Genomic DNA, 12,076 nt, shown 5'->3' with positions numbered 1-12,076 from the left:
TACGATTCATGTAATACAGAGGGACTTACTTCCAAGGATAAACAAGCCCCGGGAATTCAGTGGTGTTTCAAGAATGTGGGGCTTAGTCCGTTCATGGATCAAGCCCTGAATTGTGTCTCTTGAAGCCCTGCACTGTATATAACTCGCCGGATTGGATGAGTTAACGATTATCACCAGCACCACCCTCATCCCCCGAGTTCCATACCCGCACGAAAAGCACACCCTTTAAAGAAATGCCATGTCAATGATATTAGTAAGCAAAAATAGGAAACAATTTTAATAACCAAGAGAAACAAAAACCAGAAACCAGTCTGAATAAAACTACAATAAGACCAAGAGGTGTTTTTTTAATATTTTTCATATCATAAGCAGGATTTGAAATTGATCCCTTCAGAACGTTTACATGAAATAAAAACATTGTTTTCTGCTGCTGCAATGCTGTGATTTCAACACAGTTGAATCCATAAAAACCCAAAAGCTTAGAGGGGTATTTTCTGATGCATGACTATTAATATCCACAATATTTAAAACTGCAAGCACCATGCTTTTCATTTTTTTCACGATTCTTGGTATTACTGTTAATTTATAAACTAATACAAACTTAAAATGCATCCGGCCAGCAGTGCCAGCAAATTCTAAAAGGAAACTAAAAAATAAAGGTTTTCATTTTGGTATTTTTGTCAGTGCAACGTAAAATCCTTTTACTGACCTGCAGGAGGAAAAAGAAGGGGGGGAAAGGGAAAAATCACAAGAAATAATAATAATTATAATAAACACCCATAAATTTTCAAACTACTAAAATTTTTGGCTACACTCTCACTGGCTGCGTGAACAAGCAGATTAAACATTGCAAAAGCTAAACTTGGAAGCTACAAAGCTAAAACAACCACCTTTTTAAAAGGGGAAAAGTTGTTTTTTCCCCTATGCGTTCTGAATTCATTCATCCTTTTACACACAGATCAGCTTAACTCCAATCAGAACTCAAACACGTGAGCTGCTCTGGACGCAGTCAGTGAAACTGACTCGCATTTCTCTAGTCAAGAAACCAAGCGGCCAATTGTTGCTTTGGAGGAGGGGGGAAAGTAATTGCATATTTTAACCTCTTTTCTTTTTCTGAGTGAGCGATAAAATCAGGTGGCCCACATAGATGCTGGGTCTCTCATGATGGACCGTAGCACGACCCAACAACTGAATTTATCCATTGTTGCCACTTTAAATTATATTTTTTTTATTTCCCGAGTTAATGGGTTTTTTAAAAAAAATATTTCAAAAGGTGACTCTTAAACATACTTACTTGGAAGTGAAATCCAACTGGATTCAAAGGAAGCTGGTTCTTTCTAATCACGGAGGGAGATCCGGAGATCAGTTTCCCTAATTTCAGCAGACTTGACCTCCAAGTAATTTAATTAAGATTGGGGAATTAAAAGAGGCTAGGTTTGTCTCTTTCTGCCCCAACAAAAACCAAAATGAAAACTAAATTAACAAACAACTACAGCTTTTAAAAGTGCACCGAATATACAAAGATGTTTTCTGAATGCAAAATGCCCAGAATTTTTTCTTTGTAGGTTATTATTTCTGCAACGAATGATTACCGAAAACCAGCCTGCTGAAATGTTCTTGCGTTTTGCCCTGTGCAGACTGATGTGGCATGGCTGATATTTACAAGCTAATAGAGGGCCCAATCCACCCCCAGCTGTTCTCTTGCGCAGTAGCCCCACTGATTTATGTGAAACCTGCGCAGGAGACATGCATAGTGGATTGCGTCCAGAATTATAAAAATAAAATAAAGCTAATAGAGAGATAGGACAAGCAGTTGCATGTGCAAGTAAAAAGAGAACTTTTTATATAGAACTCATGACAGTTTCTAATTCAAAGAAACAAACAACAGTTACAACAGAAAAAAGAAGAAAGTATGGTCGATGATCAACGACATGCGAAATTCTTAAACAAGAAAATGGTACAAAATAGAAGTTACCATACATGTCCAGCATGCAGGATTAATATTTTTAATGCAGATTTTTCGTATTTTTTCTATATAATCAAGCAGGCAATAAAACCAAGGAGGCTTCTGTCTCTCTCTTTAATTTCCTTTCCTATTTTACTTGCTTGTATAACCATTCAGTCCCATCTGAATTCTGTCTCTTTTTCTCAAAGCAGGAGAACTATGACAACCCTGCATATATTGCTCTCACTCCTTCTCCAGGCTACTGGTGCACTTCCCCCCTCGCACGGGTTCTTCCTTCCTTCTTTAGGAACTCCAAAGCGGGTATTCTAGATGGCTTGTCCGGTGCCCATCCCTTTGTTTTGCAAAGTCCAGGATAAAGTTCTACAAGCAAGCAATCGAGTCGTATAAAAAACTTTTATCAGGCCTTTCTTTCCCCCTCCCCACCTATCTCTCCCCTCCGCAAAGCCCCTTCTGGCTGTTAAGCTGGCCGGTTAAGAGGGAAAGTTGCACCCTTCCCCTTCCGCCCTTCGCAGCTAAGCTAGAAGCACAAGGCGCCGCCGCAGAGCTTCCCACACGGTCCTGGCCTGGAGGCGGTCCACCCTCCCCGGGCCTCGCAGTCATTCTTCCGACACTCTCTCTTTTTCTCAACCTTAATCTCGCTGCTCGGGAGGGTAGATGGATGGAGATGTCAGCGGAGGGGGAGAAGGGAAACAAGTGGGGTGGGGGTGGGTACGGGTCTCGGTTTTTTAAGGACTCACATGAAGAACTCGGGAGAAGACGGGTTGTCGCTGGTGGACCCAGCCTCTCGGAAACCGTTGCTGGCCAGTTTCTCGCACTTGAGCTTGTAGGCGTCTCTTTCTCTGGCCAGCCGGGTCACTTCTTGCTTGAGCTGTTCTACCTGCTGAAGCAGTTGGGTTTTCTCGTTCTCCAGGTGATGTTTCTGCTGGACCCGCTTGTACCTGCAAGACTGGGCGTAGCCTCGGTTCTTCAAGGTCCGCCTCTTCTGCTTGAGGCGGATCACTTCGTCCTTGGTGAAGCCCCTCAGGTGCCTGTTGAGCTCTCGCACGGACATGGAGACCAGCTGGTCGTCGGAAAACCGGTCCTCCACGCTGCTGGAAGACGAGGCGGAGGAGGAGGCGGAGGATGGGTGAGGAGGGTGCGTGTTCTGCAGCTGCTGGGATGAGCTGGAAGCAGTGGAGGGGGTAGGAGAGGCCTGGTGATGGTGCGGGTGGTGGTGATGGTGCGGGTGCCCAACGCCTGACAGGTCTTCGTGGGGGACCCCTCCGTACTGGTGGTGGTGGTGGTGGTGATGGGGGTGGTGGTGGTGGTGGGCGGCGGCGGCCCGGAAGCTCTCGAAGCTCTGGAGCTGCTGGGGCACTTGGTGGGACCCGATGAGGGCTTCCACGGCGTCCTCCGGAGTGAGGTTGAGCGCCTCCGGGTTCATTTGCTGGTAACTGTTGGCCATCCAGTAGAGGTCCTCCAGGTGCGTTTTCTGCTCGGTGGGGCTGAAGCTGGGCGAAGAGGGCACCGAGCTGCAAGGGGTGCTGATGGGGGTGGAGGAGACGGAGCCGGCGGGCTGGAGGCGCGTGCAGTGCCTGCCCGAGCGGTCGGCTCGCCCGAGGGGCTCCTTCTTCACATCGAACTTCATCAGGTCGAAGTCGTTGACGTACTCCATGGCCAGGGGGCTGGTGGGCAGCTCGGGGCCGATGCTCAGCTCGGCAGCCATCGCGCCGGGCTGCGGTGGGAGCGCCTCCGCTCCGGTTGGAGACAGAGAGCGAGCGAGCGATGGGAGGAGGCTTCGCTGCTTCGTCGCCTCACTCCAGGGCCTCGGCGTTCCCGGTGCCAGCCAGTCCGAAGAAACTTTCTTTTCTTCCTCTTGTGCGTCGCCGCAGCCAAGCCCAGGAGCAGGCGAGCCAACCAGCCGGGGAGACTCGCGCACTCAAGGCTGCCGCCGCGGTACTGCTGCTGTTGCCGCTGCTGCTTTCGCCTTCTCTCTGACGGAGACCGCAGTGCAATGCAAAAGAACAGAACAGGCAAGCCAGGAGGGAGCTGCCCGGGTTGCTTTCCTGGCCAGTAACCCGCCGGCGGAAGTAAGGAAGGAAGGAAGGAAGAAAGGAAGAAAAATCCTGCGAGGCGGATTGAGCTGCTGCCGTGCCCCCCTCCCCTTTCAGGGGGAAATCGCTCGCTGGGCTAAAAACAATAGTAACTATCTGCCTCTGGCTTTTGTTTGTAAGTCCGGCTCTTTTTCACCCGCCGCGGCGGCGATTCCCGAGCAACTTTTTGCTCGCTCGGCAGCTTGGCGAAAGGTGGGTGATTGGCTGCCGCCGGGATCGCGCTGGGAAAGGGGAGGGAGGGGAAGAAGGAAAGGGGGAAGGCACCCCACCACCTCCGCGCTGAGCTCCCAGCCGCAGCCTCCAGCGCTGGAATTGAACAGCTATGATTCGCCGAGCCTCCCCACTTGGTGCCTTATATTGACACAGGGGGCGGGCCGGCGGAGCGCGCCGACCAACCGTGGCTCGGACGCTGAGTTCCTGGGGTAGCCGGGGGCGGGGCCGTTCTTGGAAGAGAGTGACAGCTCCCAGCCAGTCAGCTGACGAGCAGCTGAAGGAGAAGCCCGCGGAGCGGAGTTTCAGCCGCGCTGGTTCTCCTCCCCTGCTTTAATCTTCCCGAGTCTCTTCTCGGCCCCGCTCCCGTCCTTTCCGCCGCCGTTAGGATAGGTGGCTCGGCCCTCCTTTTTTCCTACCTATTACACGGAAATGTTATTTTGATTCTTGTTATTAATAACGTGGTCACTTTTTTTCCTGGCCTGCGAAGCGTGATTTTGCAGCCAAAGAAAAGAAGACGGTGATGAAAAGTTGCATTTTGTTCCTGCGGAAGGGAGGCGAGAGTTTAAGGTTGCCATAAAGTTAGGTCAGGGTCCCGCTCACGCGTGTGCGTGATAGCCCGGGCCCAGAAGTAAAGATACGGCAAGGGAAAAGAAGGTTCACCCTTGAATCCTCTCCACACTTCTGGGTGTCCTGCTGGAACTCCCGGGGAAGTGGAGAGTCGCCTACACTGTACAGTGAGTTCGCCCAGTGCAACGAGTACCGAAGTTGTGTTTATATAAAATAAAAGCTGGAATGAGGGAGAGAAAGAGATCCTAAATTTGGAATTATTACTTTAAAAGTGGACGAGCAAAACGGCAGTGCTAATCCCTGGTTGAGATGAAAGGAAAGCGGGAAGGGGGAATTAGAATTGCATTTCGCTTCTGGGGACAGGCCGCGATTTTTTTCCTTGCCTGCCACTATCGCATGCAAAGACGACCTCATTCTGTACGGGTTTTTTGTGTGTGTGTGGGGGGGTCACCGTCAGTATTTTTGTTTGAACATTTTGTAACGATTAAGGAAGATTAAGTCTCTCGCGCGTTTTCTCCTCCCCCCACCGCTGCTCTGCTCCAAACGGACATAAAGCGCGACCCCAAGTGGTCACACGAATAATCGCATCCAGCAGGAGGGAAAAAACCCTACCGGGTCTGGAAATGAAACGAAGTTCTGGTGTAAAACGACCACACTGCAAGGACACGCGAAGCGGGGGTCTCTGCGCCTTGAAACCCCCATCTTTGCTCAACTCAGGCAGCATTTTAAAGCCAAGCGGTCGTTCTCATGAGAGGCCGTGGTTTTATTCCATCAACCTGCCACCAGACACAGGCACACACATCCTAAGAGATTTTCTTGATCGCTTATTCAGATAACGTGGTTATATATTGATCCGATTGATCTGTGACCTCCGCTGCTTTTTATTCAGGTGGAGAAGAAGATAAGGTTAATGGTGCAAAGCACCCTCTTCTTTAAACAGAAAAGAACGGTGTGGTTTACCTCACCCAGCCCAGGAAGCGCTAAGCTTTAGGCGCGAGAGAAAGAAGGCTTCGTCCATAAGCGTATTCAGGTATAGACCCTAATGTCAGAAACCCACGCCTCTCCTGGCTTAGTTTTATCCCAGCCCTAAACACGTGTATTTATGAAGCGATCTTGACGATGTGCCCTGACACGCTGCGGCCTGAGATGTACTTGCTTCGAAATGAGTGCTAGTGAATTCAGCGGGGTCAGGTGGCCTTGCTTCTAGGAGGCTGTTCAAGGTTCGGGACCTGGGGGGAGGGGGAGGGGGAGGGGGAGGGGGAGGGAGACGGGGGAGGGTTCTCTTGGGAGACCTTCGGAGGTGGAGAGAGGCGATCGGTACCCTTTCGCGTGTGGATTCTTTTCGTTTTAAACCGAGGGCGGTTGCTTCTGAGGAACCAAATAAGAGGTCCCCACAATACATCCCCCCCCCTCTCCACCTTGTAAGAGCGAGAGAAAACTTGCAGGCCGGAGGTAACCAAATGGCGTGCCGTCGACCTAACTCACTGGTCCAAAGGAAAAGGCAAACGGGAGGAACGCCAAAACAGAGATACATTTCGGAGTTCTTCGGCGAAAGAGGTCTGCCCGCTTCCTTCCCCCTGCGCCAGTGGGCACATCCCCGGTTCTAGAAAGCCTTCCTTTGCCTCCGGCTAACTTCCCGAGCTCGCACCTGGGGAAGAAACAGTGGAGGTCAGCCGGGCGGCCTCTCCACAAAGGGAACTGGAGCCTTAAAACTTTCCGCCTTTCCGCCTGGCTGAAGTTTCTCCTCCTCGGTTTTGCTTCCCGATCAACCTCGTCCCTCCACCCGCCGCCTTGCCCTCATAGGCACCGGGTGAGAACGCGGAAGATGGCAGACTGACTTCGCATCCGGCAGAAGCCGTGATAAGCGGGCTAGAGCCTTACGGGCCGTGGCCCTCCTGAGTACAGGCGGAGGGCAGAAGAGTCCGCCGCAGCCAGATTTCCGGGACAGGAAATCGCCTTCGCCCCAAGTAAGGGCCTGGGGCGCAAGGCTCTCAGGCGGTGCGGTTCTCGGGGTATTTACCGGGAACTAAATGCCACCAGAAACGGGCAGCCCATCATTTTAAGGGTAGCTTGGGATCGAGGCCTTAACTTTGGCTACATGGAGGGTTGTCAAATTGCAGCGTGGCCTCGTTTCTTCGCGGGTTCAGTGGAAGTGACTTGCCCAGAAGGCTGCACCCGTGCTGGCGCCTTCAGCTTCAACCCAGTTAGGATCGCATGGCCTTAATGTAAGAAAAAGGTCCCCATAAGGTTTTCTAATGATGTCTATTGTTGTTGTTGTTGTTGTTCGTCATATCATTCCCCAACCGTAGAAATCCTTTGATTTTACTGTCCGATCCTAAACATTCGTGCTCCGAAGAAATTCTCACTAAGTTCAATTCCCACCCGAGTCTAATTTCCTGCCTTGGGATTTATCAAGCTATTGCTGGCTGGATCGGGACAATCAGCTTCCGGATTATTATTTGCCAAAGACCGTCCTCCTTTTGCTACTACGCTTAAGGGTAGCGTTAGGGAACCTTCTTGAAATGCACAGCATGAGATGTGCCCACTGAAGTGTTTGCAACAGCCTGGTCATCCCAAAATCGCAAGATTTGGGAGTGGGGGCACCAAAGACTGTCCAAAAAGAAAATGCTTGGTTAAGACGGCACCCTGGCGGGCGAGCGAGAAGCCGGAGCGCTTCCCTTCCTTGCCGGAAAAGAAGCTGCCCTTCAGCGCACATCCCCTCGCCTCCGCCCTCCCCCCGCACAGTTGTTTCCTGGTGCTTAGTAGCCAGACCGTGCGATCGGGGAAGAGCGGAGCCTTTGCCGGCATCCTCGCTTAAGCGTTCAGCAGCCAAACCACTGCACTCCTCGCGGGGGGAGGGAGGAGCGGCGGGCGGGAGGAGGGGCACAGGGCCCCGCTCCAGGCAAAGGTAGAGACCAGGTCTGGAGTTTTTCTCCTTTTCTTTTTTTCTTAAGCGCGCCGCCCCCGTACTGACAATTCTTTTGTGAATAAGGCTCAACACTGAATAAATCTTTCTTTCTTTCTTTCTCTTTTCTTTCTTATTGAAGGGCTTCCTGGAGCCCCTCGGTGGGCTTTTCTCAGCGCTCTTCCCGATTCTCATAAACTATGCAGACAGTCATAAAAAGGCACTTCCCTCCCTCCGCCGCAACAGCCTTTTTTTTTCCTACTCATTAACGGTTTAAGAGAGACCTCCTTCACGAAATGTGGGCTCGTCTGGACAAAACAAACAAACAAACAAACAAAAACGTGTTACTAAGAATTGGGTTCCTGGAACTTCAGGGATTCGGCTCTCCTTTTCCCTGAATTTACAGGCTGGCTTAGTTTACTGGGTGGTTTTTAATTTAGGCTGTCAAAGTTTGAATCAGTTCCAGAATTATAAAACACGTGAGCGTCCCAGACTTGAAACAGGGATGCGAGAAGCGGGGGGGGGGGTGCTTTAAAACCCCGATCTTCCAGAAATTTGCTAAATGGAACTCCCGTTCCGAAACTTTTCGGAATCGGAAGCCCAAAGTCCGGCTGGAGTGAACCGGATTTCCATGGCGAGTCGCACTGGTGCTAGCTCAGCTGTCCCTCGGAAATCATTCCGGAGTGATTCGCTTCTGCTGAGTCCTTGGTCCACTTGCATAGCCCAGACGTTCTGGAAGCCAAGGGACATTTGTCAGATAATTTAGTGCTATGTGGCTGTAGCTCCAAACACGCCCTGCTTGTGAACCTGGGGTTTCCGCCACCACCCCTTGGGGTTTGTTTTCCACGCGGGGTCTGTTGCGACTTACAGTTGGACATGAGAGTGTTGGCTTTCACGCAAGTTATTTCCAAAGACGTCGGTTTTACCAGCTCCCTTGTTAGGAGGACTCACAAGGAATAAAGCACCTGTTAGAGTCTGGGGGCTCCCTCCTGTTGGGGCCGGTATCTTGGTCCCACTGAAGTAAGCGAACAGAACCTGCACAAAACCTATGCGCGACTTGTTTGCGCATGAGAGCTCCCCCTGCGATTGACGTCCTGAAGGGCGGCTGGGAGACTTACTTCCATGTACCGTCTGACGGATTGAGAAGAGCCTTTTGATTCAGGCTTTCCAGGTTTACCTCCCTGCTTAGGAAATATGTTTAGAATGGGTGGAACTCGTCCTCGAGAAGCCTTTAAGTTCGCCATTACCTAACGCAATCCGTGTGGTGCCCTGATCAATTCACTCAATCAGCTCTCATTGACACTCCCCTGAGCTGGCAGTGAGTGCCATGATCTCCGGACTGAATCCGGATTCTCGGCAGAGTGAGATGGGAAGACGCCAGCTCGCACTGTTGCTTACGCTTAAGTCAATTTCACAAGCGGATCTCAGGCAGCTGCTTCAGACAGCAAGACCAGCGGTGCCCCGCTGGGTTCAGTAAGGTTAATCAGCAAGTTAGTAGACCCCTGATCTCAGCCTTACTTTACTAAAGTGAGGGGGAGAAAGATGGATGGAAGTCCCATCTCACACGCAGACGCGCGTCCTCCCTGAACCCGCAAAGTTTAGCAGCTAAGCAGGAATCGCTGCGAAAAGCCCAGCGCAGCTTCTGCGGGCGGGCGGTTCAGAGCACAACTGGCCAGGCGGAGGCACTCCGGAGCGAAAGCGCGCTTGGCTTTCGAGGAACGGCGGTGTAATTCCTACAAGGGTCTCTTGCTATTTTGTCCCACCCCGTGAAAAGCCCTACTGTAATGCTTTACTCCGGAGTTACACCTGATATTTCTACTTCGGGTGCAGTCCTTCTAAAAGCAGTGGATCCCCGTAAAAGGAGTAGATTCGAACCACAGCAGCAAGATTAAAACCGTCCCCAAGTCTTTGGATGACGGGTGTCTTTGGAAGATTACGGCCGCGGATAAAGCGCGGCAAATTTGAAACGAAATCCTATCCACCCACTTAAATCAATTTATTTCAGAAGCGAGAGTGACATCTTCAGACGACCTCTGCTCGCGATCTGGGGGAGGCGCCGTCAAGGCTGAGAGACGGGACAGTGGATAAGATTTCCGATCCGAGTCCAAAACAAGCGATTGGGGTGCTTGTTTGCTCCGTTTGTAAAGCAAGAGGGGAAGGGGGGATTAGCGCGGGCTGACACGCGATCTCCTGCGTCTCTAAGCCGCTTCCATTCCAAAAGGAAGTTAACACACGTTCCGCAAAACCCTTGACTTGCTTCTTTAACTCCATCTACATTTGGGGAGCAGGATTTACAGTCGGTCAGCCGCTCGGGTCATTTAGATCCGACCTAGATCATTTGAGCCCCAAAGATCCCTCACCCGTATTAATTCTAGCAGAAACGCGCTCACCTGTTTAGTTTAGAAAAGGGAGGCCCAGAGTTTATTTAAGGGGGGGCGCAGGGGTGCCCTTATAAAGCAGTGCATTGCCGCTGAAATTGAAGGGGAATTTAACGTCCAAATGACGCGCTTGTAACTAAGAAAAAGTTTCTTTTTACACCCCCCTCCATTAAACTAGCTGAACTGGGGGAAGCGTCCCTGGAACGCCTTTGAAATCTCTCCCGGCTCCGCAGAGATGCGAAGCTCACCGCTGCTGCCTCGCTCCCCGTCTGGCATTTGCGGTACTTACCTAGCCCCTCCCTCCCTCGCAGTGCAAGCATCTGCGCTGCGCCGCCAGCCAGCCCGCGCTTTTAAGGGAATTGGAATCCCGCGACGCCTTCTCGGCCCGGTCCGCCCGGTCCTCTTAGGGTAGGGCGTGGGGGTTATTCTGGTTTCCGAGAGCAGGTTTTAAGAGTGCCAAAAGCAGGCGGAGGCGCGAAGGAAAGAAATTGGGGAGAAAGGATGGCGCCACTTTGGCTGCGTCTGTATACCTCAGAAGCAACAAAAGCAAGCGGCCCCCTGTGTTTTGTTCTGCTACGGGTTTCCTCCCCCCACTCGCTTAGTTAATCATCGATTGCACATCAAGGGGGGTGCTTTGCAAGGACCAGGCGCAGGGAGAGGGGGAGCGTTGAGGTGGAAGTAGCCACGAATGAGGGTTTCCACTTTGGTACCGTTGATCCTTTCCTGCATCTCTCTCTCCCTCCCTCTCCCTCTCCCTCTCCCTCTCCCTCTCCCGGCCTAGTCTGGAGGCGCTGCTCAAGTCCAACGCTTTCCTTGCAAGTGTTTTGACTTTGGCCTCAATGACTGAGGAGACAGGAACCTCCCTCTGGTTTGACTGATGCGATCCTAGGCAAGCCACCCGGGTCAGGTGGATCCACCCTGGGGGAAAGCCACGGAAGAGCCTTTCCAAAGGTAGGTCTCGTTAAAGCAGCACCAGCAATTTCGCTTCTCGGGTTCCCTTCCCACCCACCCACCGCAGGCACTCAAAGGCACTGCAATATTGCCCTGCCTACAACTGATTAATCCATTAGCTTAATGCATTTAGGTTTAATTAGAATGTGCACCTTAAATTGCTGCATTTGTGGTTGCCTTTTGGTTCAGGCATGTATGTTCACTTGGAAGACTGTGTCACCTCTGTGAAGCTGTACAAGGTTCAACAGGAGTGAATGGTTTTGATTGCATTTCCTCTCCTTTTTCCTTTTTACTCCGGCCTTCTTCTGGCCTTCCCTCTGCACCAAGTAAGTAGAAATGTCAGTTTTTTTAGTCCTTTCTGATCGTAACAAAGGAGACCTTGCACACTTACATTTGTATTTGTCTGAATTGTGATGATTGACCTTTCCCCAAACCTTTGAAAGTGAATAACTGCATGACAGTTATTAAAATAAATTAACAAAGCAACTTACAAAATAAATTGCACCCAAAGATTATTAGAAATGTATAATGTGACTGAAATAAAAACTATTCTTTTTTAAGGTAAAGTTTCAACTGTGAGATTTGTTTAAGTTCCTAGCCCTTATGGTTGTGGGAAATTCTTTAATATTTCAGTTATTGCAGTGAGTTACAGGAAAATAGAGTGAATAGAGCTCAATCCCATGCTTTTCCTCTTCCTTTTTCTTTCTGTTATTACAGAATATCTATGTAGGTATCTCTGAACATGACCATCTAAAAACACATCTGTCCTCATACTCCAGTCTATGACCCAATTAAAAAAAAAATTGGGATTGCATGACATCCCTGGCACAGAAATCAGTGCAGCTATAATATATTGTAGCCAAGCACTTAAATATTTGGTGGCTATGTAGACAATGTTGTGTGGATGGTTTCCATTGGCCTGAATCCAATATGGCCTTAATGCTTAGAGGGAAAAGATGAGGGGGGCAATGAACAATAAATGCCATAATAGCCTTTTACTGGT

The 12,076-nt window shown here is 50.3% G+C and overlaps 1 protein-coding gene across 1 annotated transcript; it reads right to left on the bottom strand.

Moving 5' to 3' along the window:
* Positions 1–316: 316 nt before the first annotated feature.
* Positions 317–4,371, bottom strand: MAFB (MAF bZIP transcription factor B). The gene is made up of 2 exons (XM_063297171.1): positions 2,704–4,371; positions 317–2,326 (listed from the first exon to the last, which is right to left on the bottom strand). Exons 1-2 carry the CDS (start codon positions 3,669–3,671, stop codon positions 2,272–2,274), a joined length of 1,023 nt encoding a protein of 340 aa, XP_063153241.1. The 5' UTR covers positions 3,672–4,371; the 3' UTR covers positions 317–2,271.
* Between the last annotated feature and the right edge of the window lie 7,705 nt (positions 4,372–12,076).

The sequence above is a fragment of the Candoia aspera genome, chromosome 3, assembly GCF_035149785.1.
Source record: "Candoia aspera isolate rCanAsp1 chromosome 3, rCanAsp1.hap2, whole genome shotgun sequence".
Taxonomy (NCBI): Eukaryota; Metazoa; Chordata; class Lepidosauria; order Squamata; family Boidae; genus Candoia; species Candoia aspera.
Note: the sequence above shows the minus strand (reverse complement) of the source record. Positions and strands in the feature narration are given on the sequence as shown.